The sequence below is a fragment of the Papio anubis genome, chromosome 2 (genome assembly GCF_008728515.1).
Source record: "Papio anubis isolate 15944 chromosome 2, Panubis1.0, whole genome shotgun sequence".
Taxonomy (NCBI): domain Eukaryota; kingdom Metazoa; phylum Chordata; class Mammalia; order Primates; family Cercopithecidae; genus Papio; species Papio anubis.
Window position 1 is genome coordinate 170296205 of NC_044977.1, and position 23641 is coordinate 170319845.

At 40.0% G+C, this 23641-nt stretch overlaps 1 protein-coding gene and 1 long non-coding RNA gene across 16 annotated transcripts in view; one reads left to right on the plus strand and one right to left on the minus strand.

The window, feature by feature from the left end:
• LOC116273842 overlaps positions 1–6492 on the plus strand; it is a 63567-nt gene extending 57075 nt beyond the window's left edge. For 2 of the 3 annotated variants that reach the window (XR_004182310.1, XR_004182309.1), the window contains exons 6-8: positions 524–650; positions 4527–4631; positions 5932–6492. This is a non-coding gene — a long non-coding RNA (uncharacterized LOC116273842). The remainder of the gene's footprint in view (positions 1–523; positions 651–4526; positions 4632–5931) is intronic. The other variant, XR_004182308.1, reaches the window with a different exon arrangement.
• THRB (thyroid hormone receptor beta) overlaps positions 1–23641 on the minus strand; it is a 365609-nt gene that overhangs the window by 66558 nt on the left and 275410 nt on the right. For all 13 annotated transcript variants that reach the window (XM_017955962.2, XM_017955956.3, XM_017955963.2 and 10 more), the window contains one exon: positions 6430–6690. In XM_017955962.2, the coding sequence (XP_017811451.1) occupies positions 6430–6690 (261 nt within the window). The remainder of the gene's footprint in view (positions 1–6429; positions 6691–23641) is intronic.

Consider the following 23641-nt stretch of genomic DNA (forward strand, 5'->3'; position numbering starts at 1 on the left):
CACCACACCTGGCCTTTTTTTTTATTTAAAAAAATTAAATCCTTCATTGAAATATCTTCCATCTTTACAACAAATCTGAAAGCTCGATATTATTCCCGTTTAAAACTAAATGGACTGAGGGTTACAGAGGTTAAAAAATTTTCCCTGAGCTGATGATTTAAAGAGCAAGAAATCAACTTACGCCTAACTGTGAAGCGTATGATCATAACATTAAACAAATTATGCACATCATTATTCATTAATACATTCATTAATATTTGTTAATACATTCTTGTAAAGATTTTTGAATGCAGTTGCATATGGAGTTAATCCTTCTTATTCCACCCTTTTCTTTTTTAAGGTATCTACTGAAACAAGTTTGATGTATATCTGGGAACTTTTTTCTGTGCACATTTGTAAATACACAATTATATAGACTTTTAATGCTATAAGTGGGATTACACTATTCTTAATGCATGCTTACTTTCATTAAGCATTCCTGAAATCATTTCTTTTAAAAAAAGTCTGTTTTTTATTTTTCTAGTGAATGCTTTGGATATACCACAATTTATTGGAACATTCCCCAGTGGACAGACACATATATTGCTTCCAGTTTATCAGTAACAAAAACAAAGATGCAAAGAACACTTTTGAACAGACTTGTGCCCTGTGTGAGTATTTCCCTGGGACAGAGTATGATGAGAGGTATGGTTGGGTACATCTGCATCTTTCGGCATGACAGACACTGTTCAGTTGGCCTTGGAAAGCGTGGGGTGGTCTATCCCCTGCTCCATGCTGCATCTCTGAAAACTGAAGTTAGATGAACCAGGGCCTTGGATTTCTGAGAGCTACTTCCCTTTGACATTGCTGTTTCCAGTTTTTTGTTTTTAATTCCCTCCCATCTCGCAGGTAGCTTTTTTTCCCCTTGATCTTCTATTTCTGTCTGCCCCAGTATACTTATGGGGTACTCGTCCCTGCCTTTGAAGTATCAAATCACACAGCTATCTGACATATGCCAAAAGTGGAGAGACAGCCATTGTTCTCATGTTGATTGCTAAGGTTCCCAGAGTGCCCTTGAGGTATATGAATCACTGGCACTCTCAGTTGGGACTGCAGATCCTGATGTATGATGAGTGGGGCAGAGTGGAGAGCAGAGATGGATGTAGCAGATGATAGTACTGGCGGAAGGGCGCAAGCTTTTCAATCCTCCACCTTCTAAAATACTTATTCACCTGGAGATGTCCTTGTATTTTACTTAAGGACAAAGATAGCAATCATCTGCTGAAAATGTGAATGTCTAACATGAAAGATTATAATGCACACAATGACTTGCATTTATGTCTCCAACTTTTAAGACACTTTGTTATTTTGGTAAATGAGAATGGTATATCATTTGAAATTGTCATCACTGATTTGATTCATTTTTTTTCTTTATGAAGAGCACGAGTTAATAGTTTTCCCCTTTGCTGACATAAGATATTGTTTAAAAAATTACTTTAACTTGTCTAAATCTTGAGGTCTGGTTTCATAAATTATGATACATCTATAAGCAAGAACAATCTATAGCCAATGAAAGTCAGGACTCAGAATATTTAATGACATGGGAAAATGTTCATGATATATTGTTAGGCATTAAAAGCTGGTTAAAATGGTATGCCTAGTCTGATCCCAGGTTTATAAAAAATACACATGCACAGAGAAAACACTGAAATATAATAACAATGTACAGTGCCTACCCTTGGGGGATAGAACTTCAACTGATTTGAAACCATTTGCAATTTAAAAAATTTGTAGACTTTTTTTTTTCTACCATGAACATATAGGCTTTTATAATGGGAGGAAATAACTTGTTCTTAAAATGATTTTAACTCATTCCCTCTTGCCTTCCTGGGTATTCCAGAATCAGTTTTGAAAATGTTAAGCACAGAGACATTTCCGTGAGATCACTGATTACTGCTCTCCTTTATTCTGAGTCCACCAGGGAGGTGGGTGAGTCCTGCCTTGTTTCTCCCCTTGGGTTTCACGGTTTCAGGAAGGTCCGTGATTGACATAAAAGTATAGAGGCCTGACTGCCTGGGTTCAGCAGGGCTGGTTAGGTCCAGCTCCAGGGATCCACGCATCTGTCTATAACCCATCCTGTGGGAGGTGGGACCCTGTGGTTCCCAGTGAGAAGTACAGTAGGGCATGAGAGGGTAGAGGGGAGAAGCCTTGTAAGAATTCAGGGGAGGATCAAGGCCTCAGTCAAACAGCGTGGGGTTCTCAGAAGGGCTCAAGTCCCAGGGTGATATGTTCTTAGGCAGTGACTAAGCAGACCTTCCAGTTGGCGACTGAGATAAGCCAGGCCCAAAGAAAGGCCCAACCAAGAATGGAGGGACTCAAGTGGCTCCCCACGTGCACTCAAGGAAGGCGAAAAAAAAATGCACATTTCCTAAGTGCCCACCAGGTGGCAGACCCTTTCCTGTGCTACGAGTTTAAGAGTATGCTCAAGCACATCATGATACCCAGGTATTAAGAACCTGCACTGGGTTGGCAAGAAAATAGAAGGCTGGGCCCCTCTCTAGAGATTCAGTAATCTGGGTGGGGCCTGAGATTCTTATTTCTACAAAGCTCCAGGTTCTCCTAGTGCCACTGGTTGGTACTCCTACACTTTCAGTAGCACTGGATATATCATCTCAGACCGGGAAGGGAGGAGGAGGACAAGGAGTAGGATGTGGTCCTTATGGCTGAGCAATCAGTTCAAATTGTGATTAAAGTGCCAAGGAAGTGTGGCATGGAACGAGCGGGTGTGGGTGGGTGGGGTGAGTTGCAGAAGGGAATGGGTCACTTGCTCCTGGTTAAAATAGCCTCTGATACTCCAGCAGATTCAACTTGTGGGCTCTGCAACAGAATGTAAGGGCTTCAGAGCTCTCATTCTAATTAAATGTGGTACCAATTAATTCACTTAGGATGCCTATAGCAGACAGAAGCATAGGTATATGCAGGTTAAAATAAAAGCAGTAAGGCTGGGCACAGTGGCTCAAGCCTGTAATCCCACCACTTTGGGAGGCCGAGGTGGGTGGATCAGCTGAGGTCAGGAGTTTGAGACCTGCCTGGCCAACATGGCGAAATCCTGTCTCTACTAAAAATACCAAAATTAGCTGGGCATGGTGGTACATGCTTGTAATCTCAGCTACTCAGGAGGCTGAGGCAGGAGAATTGCTTGAACCTGGGAGGTAGAGGTTGCAGTGAGCCAAGATTGCGCCACTGCACTCCATCCTGGGCAACAGAGCAAGACTCCGTCTCAAAAAAAAAAAAAAAAAAAGCAGTATTCAGAACAAAATGACAAACAAAATCTTAGATAGCTACCAAAAACCCCTAAAGAAACAATATTTAAGAGTACTACAAACATAAATCAGTGATTCCCAAACTATTTGAAGTGAAAGCCTATTTTAAAAATCTGGTCCATTGTGGAGCAATATATGGTTCTACTGCACAAGACTTTTACGTAGTTCAAGCCACACGTGACTGACCAGGCAAGTTTGACAACATCCAATTGTCTATATCCTGTTCAGTGAGACGAATTCACTGATCATGCATTTGGATGCATTTGGATGCCAGTGGCAACGTCAAACTGCTATAAAAGTTCCTAAAGCTTACTCTCAGTTTCTGTATTTGCATCAATAGAAATGGTAATAACCACTTCACAGAAAGGTCCCAGTCCCCAAACCACGCTTAGAAGTGCACTGCTCTAGCCTGGCTAGGTGACTGATCTGGCAGATGGGCTCACTGCATAGCTTCAAGGAGTCAATTTGTTCTTTGGATCCTGTTGTGCAGAATTAACTTTTGTATCCTCAGGACTATTTTGTTCGTATCATTTCTACATGGGGTCCTTGGAATAGGGCTAGTTGGATGTTCTTTTGGCCCTGCTGCCATTTTCTTATGCTTGGACATCAAGGACAATATCCTGTATACAGGCACTCAATAAACACAGATGAGTGAATGCATGGATTACTAGCCCAAGACTGAGATGTCAAGTGTGGGATAGACAGCCATCTAGGAAATAAATGCTCAACATGGATGAACATCAAAATAGAACTCTCTTCATAGTAACTATACAGAGCTGACAAGCAGAGCAGATGGAGAACCAGCTCTATAAGGAAAGACTGTATAATCTTGTTGCTGTCCTGGACTCACTGCTGCCTCACTCAATACATGTGCCCATTCTGAATGAATGATATTTAGTTTATAAGTTTCTTGGACCATGATAACATAGGTTTCCTGGTGGCATTTTCATGCTGAACCAAGGCATTGCCTCATGACTATGTCAAGATGAAGCCTGGTGGTTACTCTGGAAAACATGGGAGACTTATTTTAGTTGTTTTCCTGTTAATATTAGAATCTTGAGGAAGGACTTTAATAATTTAATTATATTCTCTTATTACATCTCTGACTTTCAGTGAAAAAGAGTTGAATGAATGCAAAATGAATTATCCACTCTAACCTCCCTGAAACCTCATGCCCCACCCCACATCCATCTGAAAGTCTCCTCTTGCTTCATTCCTTACCAGGCTCACAGCATGATTGAAGGTATTTTTATGACTTAATGATGCATAGCTAATAATAATGATGACAACAATAATGACAGCTGCTATTTAGAGAGCACTATAAGTCAGGTACGTTGCTAAATGCTTAAATACATCATCTTATTTAATTGTATTAATCTTATAAGTTTGGTCAAGGACAGAAAGTAGAAAGGCTAGGATTCTAGCTCAAATAGATCAGTCTCAAATATTTGTGGTCTTAACCACTCTACTAAGCATCTTGTATCCAAACAGAGACTGTTTCCTTTTGCTTTTAAGATGGCCAACAAACTGAAATGTGTGGTGTTGGAAACTAGATATGTAAGGCCAAGGTTTATTTTAAATGATAGAGACATAGATGGACTCTATGAATAAATAAGTGAATGAATATGGGTATCAATTGTGAGTGAATTAAATTGGGTTTATGACATTATTAGATCACAAGGATGCTAGAGTTATCTGTTGGCATTTCACTGTAAACTGACATGGTTTTAGTGCCAGCCCATATAATTTGGAGATACAATCTGGTCACATATGCTAAGACTAAATCTCAATTGTATTGCAAACAAATGTATTTTGTGCATGCACACACGTGCACGCGCGCACACACACACACGTCCTACATCCTGACTCCTTTGAAAAACTTTATTTTGCTTTTTTTCTAAATAGCCCTTTCAATTTCTCAGATCTCCTCGATTATATATATAAGAGAGTCCAAATAGAAACCTTTCCAAAGGGACATGTATAGTTTTGACTGCCCTCAAATCAGAGTTCATAACACTATTTCACTATTACTTTTGATTAACTCTATTTCCAACTGAAACACTCAATTTCCCAGGTAAACTGGTAGTTCCTAGGAGCTTTCAAAGTATTTTCAGAAAACCTAAAAGACCAGTTCTTTTGTATGAAGGATAAATATAATCATGTGTATATGTTCAAAGTAGAACAGCTGTGTAAGTCCTTCAGGGCTTGTAAATGGGAGTCTTTGCAAACTTTCATTATTATATGTTGGTATATGATTACGAGATTTTCAAAACACAATTTTAAACTTTACCACAAGTCACAATCCATAAAGAAAAACTAAATAGACCCTCCTTTAAAAAAAAAAAAAAAGCCCACTAAGCTGAAAAAGAATGGGAAATTAAATGAACTTAGGCATTTAAAGATACAAACTGATCTCTTGGACATTGAAAGATACAAATTGATTTAAGAAGCAAAGATTTTGGGGAGCCCTAAGACAATAAAGCGATCAGGACGAAGACATCTGTCAGGGCGGAGGCGACCTGAGGTAAAGAACAGTTAAATCTAATGCAATCAGGAACTTAGGCCAGTTTAATGTTTTTTTTTGCCTTATGAGGTGACAACCTCCTAACACCATAATCTCTCCTTTCAGGATGATGACACAAGGATTTAATGAGTAGAAGACAACAACTTAAAACCTCTCATTTGAGCATGACTTGTCTAGGTTAAAGGTGGGCATTGAGATCCCATTAGCTACTGGCACAATTGCGAAAAGAAATGTACATATGCACAGACACACTTTAAAGCAAGACGTCATAAAAATACAGCGATGCCTGTTTCAACTCAGACCCAAAAATGGAATTAAAGCCAAAACTAACCCCTCTACTAATTAGAGAAGTAAAAATGTCGTCACCCCAAGTGTCCCAGCACAACGTGAATCCAAAACAAGCTGCTTTCTTTGGATTCCACTTATTTATTTACTTTAAAAAGAATATTTGAAGAAAATGACGCCCAGTAAAAGAACAGTTGGAGAAAACATGGGACGCCATACATTGGAAGAGAAATGGAGACGGAGTACACAATTACAACACGGTTTTTTTTTTTTTTCTTGTTGAAACACATGATAATGGGCTAATAAAAATCTGGTTACCTTTACATTTCTTCTCCTCCGTTTGGAAGGTCTGGGCACTCGAGACACTCTGGTCGTTCACATCATCATGGTCCAGATGGAATATTGAGCTAGTCCAAGTGGCCTGGATGAGATGTGGCGACGACTGTTCATTTTTCAATGTGCTGCGCCTCTCTGAATGGCTCTTCCTATGTAGACAGGCTTCAGACATTCCTACTAGCTTCCAGTCGTGTTCTCGGTCTGGACAGTGCTTCGGTTTGTCCCAGGCTGTAAGGCCATTTTCTAAAGGGTTGAAAAACACGAGATGACGAGCTGTTGGCATTGTCAAGATTTTGCTGAGATGCAGAGTTTTGGAAGGCAAGTTGTGTCTCAATTCTTTTGGGGCTTACAGGATTCACACGCCACTTGACGGTAGTGATAAGATGCAGAATTTGTCAGCCTTGGGCATTTAGCCACTGCAGTTGGATTGCCTGTCGGAGTAATCAACACATTCCCCCTTATTTTAAATGCCTAGAAAGACATTAGTTCTCGCATGGCAAGGCTGTACTTTCGCCAGTCCCACTTCCACAGCAATGGCCCAGGAGCAAGTTTACACACCAATTTATGTTACTGCTTAGATGACCATTTGAGGTCTTGAGGGTCAGGGCTGGCCGTGAACACTTTTCAGATCCTTAGGACATAAAACACCCAGGATTCAGCCTTGTTTGACTTGGGTTTTATCACAAGCTGACCTGAGGGACACCCTGTTACTTAAATGGGACGTGCTCACGTGGCCACACCGAGAGTGGCAACTCTGTTTTTACCACCTTCTACCTCTGATGGCCTACAAAAAGAAAAAAAAAAAAAAAAAAAAAAAAAGAAGGGGATCTTACAAATAGAAGTTTTGTAAAGGGCTTCAATATAGTCCCAAGTTGGCAATAAGAACCGATGAAGGAAAGCAGATAGTGCTTTAGCTGTGGGACAAATTAAGAGCCCTAATGATAGAATGATGAACTTAAAGTCTTTGGTTGGAGTGCAGCTGGTTAATTATTTATGTATATTATATATATTTTTTCTATTCAATTTATAGGGACTTGAGGGTTTGGCCTATAGAAAATGGGAAAAAATGTAATGATGAAAAATTTCTGACACTAACCTTCCCCGGTGGCAAATTTTACTTCCTTAAATATCTTTACTGTACATGGATATAGAGAGCAAAAATGAGCAAGCTAATATATATTTACACACACACACACACACACACATATTTGTATGCATGTTGTACACATTAAAAAAACATAATCCATCTGGTCATCCATATTTTCAGAAATTCTTAAGTTACTGTTTGTCAAAATTAGAAAAAATATAACATAAATATGTCAGTCCTCCTTTTCAGAGTTTATATGGTCTCTTTAAAGTGATCATAATTCACAAATTTATATGTGAATTTTTTTAACACTGAAATTACCAGAAGACCATGGATACCCATATCCCTGGGGCTTAGAGAGACATGTCTATCCTGACCTGTGCATAGCACAGTGAATTTTAAGCTGACTTTCAAATATTTAAAGTGAATTTTAAATTATTTAACATGAGGGTTAAAAATGCTTTAGGTTTTCATAAGCACCCTCTCGAAAGCTACCAGATGTCTTCAGCTAATGTTGGTTAGGATGGTTTCTCTAAAAGTGTAAATTACTCAGTCACCTTGGAAAGTTGCATTTACCCTTCTGGGTTTTCATGTTACTACGAGAAAATTCCAATGCCCATGCACACTGTATTCCTACTCCAGGAGAAAACCATAAACAATAGTAACAAAGTAATCATCAACACATGATTCCTTTGTCATAGTAAATGGAAATGCTGTGGCTTGAAATAGCTTAATTTGGCCAATAAGCAATAAGTCTCCTTTTAAAAATTATACACTCTGCTAACTTTTGGGTGTAACATTTGATCTTATTCAGAGAAGAGCTCTGAAAATTCATTCTATGCAAAGGGCTGTGCTAAGCATTGTATGGGGTACATTATATAAACATAGATTCTTCCTTTTCAGAGTTTACATGGCATTATTCATTGCATGGTAAATCAAAAAGCTGTGGACTTCTACCACTTTCGACTGTGCTAGCTACTGGTGCAATTACAGGCACTTATTCTCACTATCCATTAAAAGGCAACAACAGATTGAGATCTTGAAAGATTGTATTGCATTTCGAGCTAAACATATCCATGTGTAACTCATTCAAGTACCATTATCCATAAGGGCTTGAGGTTTTCATGTGCTAAATATAAAGTTACTGAGGGCAGGGGTTAATTCTGGGCCCAACGAGATTGATATTATTTCCACAGACATGAAAAGACTTCTCACCATGCATGTTTTTATGGTGCCTGCTTTATTTTCTGAGACTCTAAATCCTCAGCAAATTGCATCTCGCAAAGCTTAATGTAAATAATGTTAAAGTTCTCAAACTATTTTGAAAAGGCTTTAAGATTTGATTTTTCCACAGAAATTCCTAAAATTTGGTATTAATTCTCTTGACCCCACAGAAATTAAGAAATACAGCCAAACTGGGTAGTCATTACTCCCTAGGGAAACAAGGCTTGGCTGAGAGATGCTGAAAGGGGCTCCACTCCAAGAGGACATCTCCCCTTAAAGCACAGCCTATTAAAGCTTGCTTAGCATGTCCCTTGGGTCAGCAAGAAGGGGGTTTCTTGTAAGCAAGGAAGGCTACACTTGGGGTGAGGCAAGGGATAGGATTGCTTTCCATTTTCCAAAGAAAAGCAGCCGAGATGGTTTGGGAAAAGGGCTTCATTCATGGGAGGCATTTACAAGCTCATAATTACTGTCTGTAATTACATTCGCAATAATGATATTCAGTTGCTTAATTGGCAGGTTTATTGGTTGGGGCATTGCTGGGAAACCTGGAGACTGAGAAGTCCCGATTGGGTCATGAGAAAGCTCAAGAGGAATTTATTTAAGGAGGATTCTTGATTCTTATCCTTGCAAGAACAGGGGGGCAACATGTAATTCCTATTCCATTCCCAAGGAGGGATGAGACACCCACGACACTGGGGTCCTGAAATTCTACCTACTGGATATACTGTTGTTGGTGAGACCTACAAGTTACCTCCACATACCTGTGGTTGGCAATGATGGTCTTTAGTAATTTCCTATGTCTAACGCCCATCTCCTTTTGTTCCTTCAAAACTCACACAAATGGGATATTTCTTTTTAGGAAGATTAACATCCCAAAAGGTTAAGTCAGTGATTCTCAAACTTTGATGTGTATCAGAATCATCTGAGGTGCTACTAAACAACACTGAAGACCAGACTTTTTGAAGTTGGATAGGGTGTGGGCATGCATAGAGCTATCAAGTTCTCCAGGTGATTGCGATAGCCAACAGAGTTTGAGATCCACAGGGTTAAGATAAATTTAAGGTAAGAAAATAAATTAGTGACAGGTTTTGAATAAGTCTGTGGTTTCCTCAGACTCCAGTGTTTTACACAACCTCAGAGTAAATTTTCATTATCATTCAAAAATTCATCCATTGTTTTGAGGTCTACTGAGTGAAGCCTTAAAAGTCAGGTGTTAATTAGATATTATCTTGTAGATTGCAGGTATGGATGTAAATAAGTAATTACTCAAAAAGCCTGTTGTCACTATGGAAAACAGTGTGGAGATTCCTTAATGAACTAAAAGTAGGTCTACCGTTTGATCCACCAATCCCACTGCTAGGTATCTACCCAGAGAAAAAGAAGTCATTATATGAAAAAGACATTTGCACACACATTTACAACAGCACAAATTGCAATTGCAAAAATACAGAACCAGCCCAAAAAATGCCCATCAATCAACTCATGGATAAAGAGAATGTGATATATATATATATATATATTTATATATATATATATATGGAATACTACTCAGACATAAAAAAGAATGAAATAATGACATTCATAGCAACCTGGATGGAAGTGGAGACTATTATTCTAAGTGAAGTAACTCAGGAATGGAAAACCAAACATCATATGTGTTCACTCACATATGGGTACTAAGCTATGAGGATGCAAAGACATAAGAATGATACATTGGACTTTGGGGACTTCAGAAAGGGTCAGGGTGGTAAGAGATAAAAGACTACACACTGGGTACAGTGTACACTGCTCGGGCGATGGGTGCACCAAAATCTCAGAAATCACCACAGAAGAACTTATTCATGAAACCAAACACCACATGTTCCCAAAAAACCTATTGAAATAAATAAAAAATTAAAAATAAAAGCCTGTTGTTCTGAGCATTATCTGGGACACAATGCACACAGTAGTAGAAGTAATTTTTTTTAAAAAAGGGAGCATTCTAGAAATGATCATATTTTGTTATTCACATAAATCATGAACCGTTTACTCTTAATGAATCCCAGTTAACATATGACTTTCAATACTTCCCATTCTAGACATCAACACAATTAACCAATGTAATTAGTTATGATGAATTAAAAATAAGTAGAACAAAAGAAAATAATAACTAGATAGGGACGTGTGAACTCCTTTGGTTTGTGTGTCTCAAGGGAGTTTAGACTTGAATGATTAGGTTTGCATTCGATGACCATCATTCTGATGGCTTTGATTGACACAACACTGATCCAAAGGGTTCTTTTGCAAAAGAGAAACAAACATAAATTTCATTAACATAACTACTTACATCCTATCTCTGGAAATTTCATTAAAGATGATAGAAAATAAATCTGTCCATCAAAAAAAGAGAATTAGATTAAAATATTCAAGTATTTCAGGACACAAGAGCGAGCTGATACCTTAGAAAAGAGCTAAAGCAAAGGAAATAGGATTATGACAAAGTGGTCAGAAAGGGTAAGCTGCGTAGGCTGGGATTTCATGGCACTCATTGCAAGAGTTTAGCTTGCATTAAAAGGCCATTCATATTAGGTACTGAGACTGACGGCAAACCATATTCTGCATTAGGGGTGTGTGTGTAAAACGTGCTTTGTAAACCCAGAGAGTGTGTAGAATTATCATTGTGTAGCATCAGACTATTAGGTAGGAAGCCTCTAATTTCCATTTTAGTTTTTTTACTTCCACCCATAAGGTTTAGCCTTGCTGAATTCTCACAGTATAGACGCCTCAACTGATGTTTTTTAGAATCATGCAGGACAGGAGAGTAATGTTTGGTTGAGCATTTACTATGATCCAGGAACTGAGCTAGACACTTTATCTTCACAAACATCCAGGGAACATATACTTCTTGATTGACAAGGAACCTAAAATTAAGAGAAGCACTTCACCTGCTCTTCTTTGCCTTTTATGCTATTAACTGATATGTTCTCCTTATTGCCCTTAGTTTGATGCGTAGTAAATGACCTATTAATAGCTATTGTTTTATGTGTGCTTTGAAAGTTCTTTAGAAATTGTACTTACTACCTCATTTAATTTTCCCATTACTTATTTATATTCATAACAAGTCTCCTTGCTTTTGCTCTCAGCCACTTACAATCCACTTTCCACAGAGCAGCCAGAGTGAGCATTTAAAAGTATAAATAAGAGTGTATTTCTCTGGTGCTTGAAATAATCTGATGACTTCCCATCCATATTAGAATAAAATCTTCAGGCCTTACAGTGGCCTCAAGGCCCCACTGAGCCTCCCTCTGGCTGAGCTCCTCACCCATGGCTCTGCCCCCTTCTCTCTATCCTCCAGCCACATGGGCTGCCTCTAACATGGGAAGCCCATTCCCACCGCAGCATCTTGCAGAAGCTCTTTCCTATGCCTGGAGTGCCCCTGTCCAAATCCTTATATCACCAGCTCCCTGTCATTGAGGTTTGAGAGAGAGCTTTCCTGACCAGCTCCCCAACCATTTTCTCTCTATCATTTTACTTTAGGTTCTTCATCATACTTGTCACCAACGGGAACTATTTTGTCTGTCCTCACTGGAAATGTAAGCACGACAGAAACAGGGATGAGCACTGTTGTGGTCATTACTGTGTCTCTAGCACTTGCAAAAGAGCCTTATGAATAATAGGTGTTTGGCAAATTTGTATGGGGGTGGGGATATGGATAGAATTATCATCCCTATTTTACATGTGTGGAGTTTAGAAAGTGACATGGATGTACATGATGGACCTGGACTCAAACCCAGGTCTTCTGACTCTAAAACCTGACCTGACCTTCTATAGTTCAGTTAAAGTTGCTTCTGGTTGCCAAGGACTGTAAACTTTGACCTAGTCCAGAAGCTATTTGAAGGAATGGCTCATCCCTTATATTTCTTGGTAGCCTCATGAGAGGTGGTCATTAGAGAGGCAAAAAATAATAATAATAATAAAAAATAAGTTGCTTCTGGAACTTTAGAGATGTGGGTTTTCTGTAAAATGGGAATATACTATTGTTTTGATGACCAAATAGGTTTATATATTAAAAGTTCTTGGTACATTGTCCTGCACATTGTAAGCACGCACTAAGTTTAAGTTCTTCACTTATGTATCCACATGACTTTTTCTTCCCTTGCCTTACTCTCCAAACTCTTCTCCTCTAAACATGATATTTAAAGAGCACCCCCCTCAAAAAAGAGTTTGATAAATGACTCCATACCACTATATTAATGGCTAAGAACCTGGGATGAGTCACCTCATAGCAGAAGTTGTGTTTTAAAGAGGATGTCTGGAAAGCACTGGGCCATGGCCCAAGGAATGTATCTCTAAAATTGGATTCCTAGATTCTGTGCAAGGCAAATGGGAGAGGAATTTTGGTGAAGTGAGCATTTCCTGTTAGGTTTGCCTGACCATCATTATATCTGGCTTGATTAGCTTGGTAGCTCAAATAACATAATAATGAAGACACCAATTTGATCGTTACTCAACCTTCAAGGTCTAGTTCATCATTTAAGCTTTCTTGAAGCAATCCATCCACCCTCCAAACTTCCATCCCACTTCCCATGTATCTCCCTCCTCCACGTGCTACCTTTTACCTTGTGATATATCCATTTACATACATGTATATAATTTTCTTAACACTCATGGTGGCCAGCACAATATCCAAAGTAATATTTATTGTCCTCTCATAACTTTGCAAAGAGAAAACTGTTTCCTAGGCACATAATCCAGTAACTTTGCAAAGACAAAACTATTTCCCACGCACATAATTCATGCCCACTTTCTTATCCAAAAGCCACTGGTCTGCTAGGAGGACTCATCATTACAAGCAGTTCAACATGGACAACCAATAGGATTGTTCTCCCAGAACTGCTGGTGAAAATGAAACCTATTTTGCTTTTCAGAGGCAGGAAAAGATAGTGGGTAAGAATATGGGCTCTGCTTGCCAAGGTTCAAATTCTGACTATGACATGTATTAGCCGTGGTTTGGGGCAAATTGCTCTACCTCTTTGAATCTCTCTCCTGAATTATCCATATTTGTCTATGTCTCTTCTATAAGGCAAGAACTTACCATGTCCTCCTTGCATGTGAATGGTACATGCACCCTTTTCCCTCTTATTGGACTCTAATCAATGTGTCCATCTCTTAATCTCCACAGCTCTAAGCACAATGCTATAACATGATGGGACCTCAAGAAATATTATTTGGAAATAATTGAACATAATAAGAACAGATCAAAATACCCCTGAAACTGAACAGAGCACATACAGTTTTTTATTTATTTAGGAATTTCTATTTACTGAGCCATAATGTGCTCTATGCAAGGCAGAGTCAGTCATAACTGGTTAGTATCAAAGTTCTGCAACAAAACGCAGCTCAGCCATCAGCAGATACTGTAGCATAGCCTTAGACAAGCTCTGCGAACAGGGAAGACAGAAAGGGCAGCTAGATGGCTTTATTCTTCCTCGTCCTCAGGCTGTGTAAACCAACCGTGTTTTTACTTTGGCATTTGTATCGGATGCCGGAGCTGGTATCTCAAGGCCATCTTTCCAAGACCTCTGAAACACTGACTTAATCTGTTAGTCCACTAACATCTGGAATGGGGTGAGCTGGTCACCAGAGGGCAGGCTCCTGGCTTGTGTTTCCCAGTGCCTCTGAATCTACCCGGGTGGCTTTGTCCGGCCTGGGAACCTTTAACAGTAGCCTGAAGCTGCAGAGCCTGCTTGCTTCCATTTATGTAGGTCTCTGCAGGAACTCTGCCCCAGTTGATGCCATGAGACTTGTACATTTGGAATATTTGGACAAGGAAGGAGAGATGTCTCCAAAATAGTGAAAAGTTAAATTGCTGGCTGTTTCTAAAGGAAATTTGCTGTTACTACATTCAAGAATTGCTATGGAAGGGTTATAGGTTCCAGGACCTCACAGCATTGGTGTCAAGCCCTCACAGTGTTGATGTGAAGAATACATGAGCCAACACATGGACAAAGTCTAGCCTTGTGCAGAAATACAGTAAGTGTTCAAAGTGTTTCCCCCGACCTCCCCTGCCTTTTTTTTTTACTACTAGTAATTACAGAGACCAAATCCACAATTCTCAACTGGTGGGAAGGAGCCTGTAGGATCTATTCTCATGCTTCCCCTTTCTCTCAATTTACACGAACATTCTGGACTCTCCCAGCTCAGTTTCAGTCCTATCCACACAGCTTTCCCTTACTATTCCAGTCTGTGGTGAGTTCTTTTTCCTTTAAAATACATTTCTTATTTATTCTAAGCTCATGCAATCATGATCATTTCTGAGCTCTTGTTGGTGTATGTTAGTGTTCCCCAAATGAAGACTTAGATAGCTCTTGAGAGTGTGAACAGATCCTATTTTGGTATTCTCAACAATTTAAGTCTGCAAAATGGAGTGAAATATTCTGGTCATTGTTAGACTCATGGAGGCATGGGCCATAGCTGGGGAGGGTGTGTCTTCCTGGCGACTGGCTCCTAAGGGAATTGAGGATAGAGAGGATGAGATAGGGAGGGAACCATATTCATTATTGTGTACAAGGTAGCTGAAGGGCATAATCATAATACTGTTAGTGATAGCTCAAATTTATTGAGCATTTATTTAAGTCAGGCTACATAGACCGGGCTCCATAAATTAAAATTACTATCAATTGAACACCAACTACATGCCAGATAGCATCCAAAAGTACTTTTCATACATTATTTTATCTAACTCAGATCACGTGTTTTGATATCCCTAATCAGGGTGTACTCATCTCAAGAAGAACTCTGCTGCTTCATTCCTGAGACTTTATCAATAAGGTCTGCTGAGGCCCATGTTCAACCTTTGTCCAGTTACATAAACTATGCCTTCAGAATATCTTCTTTTAGGCAAAGTCTTGCAAAATTAGCCGCTTTGTTCAAGTAGGCTGCCTTTCATTGCTAAATGGTTTTGCCTTTCTTTTACTGAGCACCTGCCTATTAATTTTCTATCTTGTTGAGACTGGACTTTTCTGTCCCCGTATGCAGGTGAATTTAAGTTTGCTATCACAGAGGCCTTCTCTTATTTCATTGGCAGGGATTATCAGTCCATTAAGTGGGTGAGATTTGGGAGCTGCTAGGAGATAAACAAACCTTTTCCTTATCTGGCTGCTCCCACTTCTCTGGTTTTCCTGTATATTCCATTAGGCAATCACTATCCTAATGCAAAACAATCATCACGACTGCAGAAACCTCAACTAATTACTCTGAAACTAGAAACTACAGTGATTGATAATCTTTTGATAAGTGAAAACCATTAAAACAATTTTAAAGTTTGTGTTTATAACATTTATAGGGGATGCTTATTCATCTGAAGTGTAACCTGAAACAAAACTAAAAAGCAAAACAAAATAACACGTGTTCAAAGACCACGCTGTAAGTTCCATTTGGCTGCACGAAAGCATGGCAGTGACCAGGTTCATAGGCAACATCTTAAAATTATTTAACCACATCGGAACAAGCTGACTGCTGAGCACTGACCAGAGGCCCTGAGCACTGGGAAAATACTTTCCGGAGGACACAATGGAATCCTCCCCCAGGAATGGTCATTTGATTTTCCATAATTCATACCGGATTTAATCAGAGAGTCCTTAGGTTGGATGACTCAAACTTTGAGGTAATTACTCTAAAGGCCACAGAGATTCCATTTAGGATATTAGAAAAGCTACAGTGGTTGCAGAAACATTCATATTAACGAGCCACAAATGCACATAAAAGGGAACAGATGTTTACTGCTAGGATTAGATTTCTCCTGAGCAAAAGTTCAGAGCATAATGTTTATTCTTGATGCCAGTCTGAACCCACATTTTTCAAAAAAACCCAAGATATCTTTATGAGACTCGCCCCATTTTATGTTCCCAAACATGAAATAACCCTTTTCAAGGTAGAAAATACAAGTGAATCTTTTCTGACTTTGGAAACTAGGACTAGGGTATGACTTGTGGACAAAAATCAAAACTTGAGATTTATAATTTCTCAAATAAAAGACAAAATATGACTTGGGTAATTAGATCAATGTTATACACCACCCTGTGAAAGTCTCAGTACTTGGCAGCAAAACACCCATATTCTTCCAACAGATTACACTCGGGGATTCACAAAATCCACACAAATAAATGCTAGTGTTAGCAGAGTAACATATAGGTCCTCCTCTGGGTTTTCATAGAATTGCACTACAATTTCCCACTTTTTTTGGTACCCAGGTGAGACTAATTTTCAATTTTTATATGTAAAAAAATAAATAGGATCAAGATCATGACAGAGAGTCATTTAGGGAAGAGACATTTCAATCTGGAAAAGTTTGGTTTTTTTCTTTGGTTCGGGAATAGAAGCACTGCCACAGCATGCACAGCTATCTTGTTCTTGGTTATAATAGCAGGTGAGATTTTTACACAGGTGAGAACTGCTTGAGAGCAGGTGCTTTTGGGATATTTTCGGGTCCTCAGAATACTTTTAAATACACCAAAAACATATTTTGTGAAATGGGCCTTAGTGGTATGACGTAAGTACATGCAGGGTATGTAATGCTCCCCTAGGAGGGTCTGTTTTAGCACCTGTACCTCAATGATACAGTCCCAACAGCAGAGAAGGGAGAATTAAATTGTCTTCTACCTGCCTGTCTTGTGGAAGATAATTTAGAACTGCAGATGGGTCAAATTGCTTGGTGTAATCTATTCTATGATTTTTTTTTTTTTTTTAACAGTTTAGGAAAATGAAGAGAAGCAGGTAGGGTTTTGACTGTCTTTTCCATGCCTTCCTGTTATTTTCCCCTTGAACATTTCAATTTCTTAAATTAGAGTTGGCGAGGCTGGGGCTGGAGAGGGGCTCTGGCAGTCAGTTCCTGCAGGCCTGCCTCTCTCCAACCTGCTTGATCCCTACTTGGGCCAGGTGTGCCCCCTGCCTCCTCCATGCTCAAACGGCTTGTGAATATCTACAGCCCTGTTACTCAAAGTGCAGTCCAAGGACCTGCAGCATCAGCATCTCCTGGGAGTTTGTTAGAAATGTGGGATTTCTGCCTCCGGAACTGGTGAATCACAATCTGCATGTTAACAAGATTCCCATGTGACTCACATGCACATTCATGTTTGAGATATTCTGTTCCAGGGGCACAGTCTCCATATGAAGTAGACAGAATTTGTTAAACATGTGGTTACCCAAGTGAAATGTTGGTGGGATTTAACTTACACCATATAGTGATAAGAGCCATGATTTTCCTATTCAGAAATCAGAGGGGAAAGTAGTAGTTGATGAATTGTAGGTTAGGGAAATTATACGTGTAGAAATTAAAAGACAGTGTATTTGATGTCTTTATTTCCTAAGTGGTTAGTTTGGTAAATTTGGTTCATCAAATGTAAAAATCCAAACACCAAGATTTCAGATTATACTTTCTTTTTTTGTCAGTTTCTCCTCTAAAGACAGCCAATAAAATACTAAAAGCAATAGCTAACATTTTATGTATGCTTACTATATGTTAGGCACTCATTTTGATCACTTCTCATTTAATTTTCATGATAACTCTATGAAGTAGAATGTTATTCTCATTTTTTTGCAGAGGAAACTGGAGCACAGAAAGGTTAAACAACTTGCTCAAGATCACACAGTGGATAAATGACAAAATCAGAATCCAGGCCCAAGTAGAGATTAGCTGAGCATGCGACACCCTTTATGGGAAGTCAACACTGGACGGCTTAGATGATCATCTCAGGCAAACAAAAACAAAAACAAAAACAAAAAGAAAACAACAAACTAGATTCCATGGGCTGAAATACGGCTCAGAGAGGTCACATTCTTGCTCAAAGTGACTGAGATGGAGGAAGAGCTGGGATGGGTCTTGTGATTCTTCGTCCCATAATCTTTTAATTGAAAACATACGTTTTTGGTATACAACAAAAATTTATTGCTCAATCTCAATGCTGTTTCAAATTCTGATATTTGCACCCTATACCTCAAACACTAAGAGCTGTTTTTCTAATTAAGACTCCTTTTTTAATCTAGTAAATTAACCAAACAAGAGACAGCTGTGCAAGGAAGAATTCTGTTTCCCATATTGGTTGCTGAAGATGATTTTTAAAAAGGTTAGTATTTATGATGGGCTCTGCTTCCAAATGGCCAAACTTAAAAAGAAGGCAAAAACAAAGCAACTGAGGTCATAAAGAATCAATCTGTTTCTTCGCTGCCATCTAGAAGGTTAAAAAGGTTGCCAAATCATTTAGAACTGACAAAGGGATAATTCTGAGTTTATGACATTGAGTGACAATGCTTCTAGAGGGCCTACTATGTGCCATTTCATTTATTGTTTCATTTACTCACTACAACAACATTGTGAAGGAGACGCTGTGATTAGCCCCATTTTACAGATGAGAAAACCTCGGCTGAGAGAGCAAAAGATGTTACCCAAAGTTACAGATAGTAAATAGGTAGCTACTTTCATAACACCTTTGCTATCTTCTACAGGTGAGGCAATTGCAGCCCAGAGAGGTAAAGCATTTGTCACAGTCACAAAGGTAGTTTAAGGGAAGTGCTGCGCTTGGAATCTTCCTCAGGATGGGTCGACCAGCCTGATGGCAAATGGGAACTCTTGTAATTACTATGGGCGATTTCAGCAGGACTATTGCTTTGAGAGAGGTTCATCTATTTCCTCAGCAAAAACCATTTCAAGAAGCATAATCTCTCTTTGAAAATGAATGGGGGAAAGGGCATTTTTCTTTAGAAGCCCAGCTGGGCGCAGTGGCTCATGCCTGGAATCCCAGCACTTTGGGAGGCTGAAGTGGGTGGATTGCTTGAGCTCAGGAGTCCAAGACCAGCCTGGGCAACATGGCAAAACCCCATCTCTACCAAAAATACAAAAAATTAGCTGGGTGTGGTGGCACACACCTGTGGTCTCAGCTACTTAGGAGGCTGAGGTGGGAGGATTGCTTGAGCCTGGGAGGTGGAGGTTGCAGTGGGTCACTGCACTCCAGCCTGGGTGACACAGTGGGACCTTGTCTCCAAAATTTGAAAAAGCATGTTAAGGACATTATGTCTACATGAATAGGGTTGTCTCATTTCGCCCATGGAGCAATGGTGTCTGAACATTGATGCTTGGGAAATTGAAAGGCATAATTTTTGGAAAAAAGATCACAGCTTAAGATATAAACATTTCTAATTATGAAAGTCTGTCTGAGATATTTTCTGACCAAACAGTAACCAAAATAAGAAAAAATACTGTGCTGTTAACAATTATTCTGTTTGTTCTGGTACGTGTCTACAGATGACAGCTTCTGCGGAGAGAACAGAATTAACAAAATGGAGATGTCAAAATGCTCTCCAACCTAAATGTGGCATGTTCCTCTTGTGTATTTTCATTGTTATATTCACTTAGGACAATGTGGCAAGTTCAGGGGAAGGTGCTGCAAAATGGTCCATGCTTGCTACACCAAGGAGAATTGGCAGTTTGCTTCCCGCGAGGCCCTATCTACAACTGCCTCAATTCTCAGGATACATTTGCCTAGAAATATGAAAACATGGGGAGGGTGGGAGGAAACTGCCAAAGTGAGGGAGCTGCTCTGGAAGAAAAGTTCCATTCCTGCATATTCCCTTCATATGAGAATTATTTGGTGGATCCAAATAATTGGATACCTGGCTGGGGAGATCCCCGGCTGATGGATCTCACGCAGGTTGGTTTATTTGTCTTTTTTTTTTTTTTTGCTTCTGTGGGGGATAGTTGGTGATATCTGGAGACATTTTTTGGTGGTCACAACCTGGAGTGTGTGTGCTACTAGCATCTAGTGGGTATAGGCCAGGGATGTTGCTCAACATCTTAGACTGCACAGGCCAGCCCCCACAACAAAGAATTATCTGTCCCCAAATGTCAACAGTGCTGAGACTGAGAAACTGTGAGGTGAGAAACTGCACTCCAGCCTGGGTGACAGAGCAAGACTCCATATTGCTTGAACCTGGGAGGCAGAGGTTGCAGTGAGCCGAGATCATGCCACTGCACTCCAGCCTGGGTGACAGAGCAAGACTTCAACTCAAAACAAAAAAAAACAAACAAACAAAAAAAAAAGGATGGGATTTATAAAGCACTGCTCACTTTTAAAAGTCAAAATATACATAAGTACATTTGTGGTGTGGTGCTTGTGAAATATAATCATGAATGCTTTTTTCTTACAAGCAATGTGATTTGCACCTGGTATTGATCACAATTGCTTTCCAGCAAGGGGAGAAACAGTACAGGAAACTTCCTGTTCCCTCAACAAACCTTACTTTCATTTCCCTTCATTGCTAATATTGACTGGTAGGCTTTGATATGATACAGCCCATTTGTTAGGTATTCAAAATGTCCTGTCACCATAAACCTCAGGCTGTCTTCTCTCTGGACTGCCGTGGACCTATATTTGGATGGTACACTGTGTAGGCTTTTATCTTAAGCAAGTGAAGCAGACACAGCTTGAAAAAATAATGAGCAGTGGGGATGCACTGCAGAGATGTCTTCTAAAATGAGGAGGCTTAGAAACTGAAGACTGTATTATTTTGCCAGCTTATGATGGTGCCAAACCAAAGTGATCCTACCTTGGCTAAGCCACACTGGAGTGACTTCATGAAGCTTTTATCTTGTTCTTCAGACTCTTTGTTTTTCCGACCCTCAGTTAGGGACATGTATGCTAAGATGATGTGCACCGATATTCCATGCCCAGTTTCAGAGGCAAATTAACCAGATCAATTGGTCCTAGTTCAATGGGCTCTGAGTAGTAAAATTCAGAGAATGGTTGCAGGCTAAACAGGACCTTATTACTACGCCAGTTCAACTTTATAGAAAAGGGAATTGAGGCCGGGCGCGGTGGCTCATGCCTGTAATCCCAGCACTTTGGGAGGCCGAGGCAGGCAGATCACCTGAGGTCAGGAGTTAGAGACCAGCCTGGCCAACACAGTGAAACCCTGTCTCTACTAAAAATACAAAAATTGGCCAGGCGCAGTGGCTCACGCCTGTAATCCCAGCACTTTGGGAGGCTGAGACGGGTGGATCACGAAGTCAGGAGTTTGAGACCAGCCTGGCCAACATAATGAAACCCCATCTCTACTAAAAATACAAAAAATTAGCTAGGCTTGGTGGCGGGTGCCTGTAATCCCAGCTACTTTGGAAACCGAGGCAGGAGAATCGCTTGAACCCAGGAGGCGGAGGTTGTGGTGAGCTGAGATTGCTCCATTGTACTCCAGCCTGTGTGACAGAGCTAGACTCTGTCTCAACAAAACAAAACAAAACAAAAAACAAAACAAAAATTAGCCAGGCATGGTGGCAGGTGCCTGTAATCCCAGCTACTCGGGAGGCTGAGGAAAATCGCTTGCTTGAACTTGGGAGGTGGAGGTTGCAGTGAGCTGAGATCGCACCATTGTACTCCAGCCTGGGTGATAGAGAAATACTCTGTCTTAAAAAAAAAAAAAAAAAAAAGAAAAAAAGAAAAAGAAAAGAGAATTGAGATCCATGAAGGTGATATGGTTTGATCCAGGCCACCTGGAGAGTTACAGGCAACACCAAGCCTTGATCCCCTGCTATTATGCTGACACACAACACAGCCTTCCACCAGCAGCTTTCCACATAGTACAGGGAGTGCTGAGACAGCCTGGGAGAAAGCTGGGTGAAGGTAAATAGCCCTCATCTAGATGAAGCGACCTCCTCATTTCAGTCACTAGATTCCTCTGTCTTCTGAACCTAATTTGTCCTCAAGATTAAGGCAGCAGCTGACTATTTAGGATTAAATAACACTGAGCCAAAACATTCAGATGATTCCTTCTGCCAAGATAACTGGCAGATGTTCTAAACCAGTGTGCCCCTGGGGAGTGGCAAACAATGCCATTCTTTAAGCAGAGTGAGCAACTCTGGCAATATGGTATGACATGAACAATGGGCGTGGAGAACAGTAGCAAAAAACTGTAAGGGTGCCAAGTAGACCAGACCCTCAAATGGCAAGAGTTTCTGAGAGAGAGAAGAGAAGAACAGAGAAAACTGATTAGGAAGTGTGTTTGGTGAAATTATCACTGGACTGGGCCAAGCTGTCCCAGGTCCAGGAGCCTCATACTGTAGCCAATTTAGGCTTTGTCCTCTTGGCCAGTGCATGTGGAGATCAAGAGCCTTTATTTAGTTGATTTGTGGCACATGGAAAATTCTTGAGAAGGGTTGGGGCTTGACAGGGTCAGGAAGCAAAGCACATTCTTAATCTTGGAAAGTTGGAATCTTACCCAGGACTCTATTCATTAAACATGCTAAGGACTGTGTACTTTGGAAGGAGAGGAAACTTATCATGGATAGAACTGTCCCTGCCTGAAACAGAGAGAAGGCTAATCCCAGCCCTGGTCAATATTTCCAGTTCTCCTTAGAGAATAGGGTAGAGAAGAACCACATACAGAAGGATCTTTAGAAAAATCCTTATCTGGAAAGGAGAAGACAATATAATCAGATGCATTGTGGAGGGAGGCCCTAGCAAAGGATCTGGGAGCTTTAGTCTTAGACTTTCAGTGGTGGCTTCTGCACAAATATTCTAAAGGGATTTAAAAAATTAATGGGTAATTCTCAAGAATCAGGCCTGGAAAGTGTGACCAGAAGATTCATTTCTGAGCCAAACCTGTGACTCTTTAGTTTTTAGCTGTGGAATGGGTTGTTCAGGAAAACTGGATGGCATTTGGTTACTGGGGAATATAAAATGTATCCTCTGAGTTTGAAGCAAGATAACAAGACAGCTGCATTTGTTCCCATCACAGCTTTTCTGGCAAGGTTGGTGCATTTGGCCTGCAGATATGGTCACTGTGGGGGATCATGATGATGGCACCTGTCACTTATTATTAGAGGCTCACTACCTACATTCTAGCCATGATGCTATG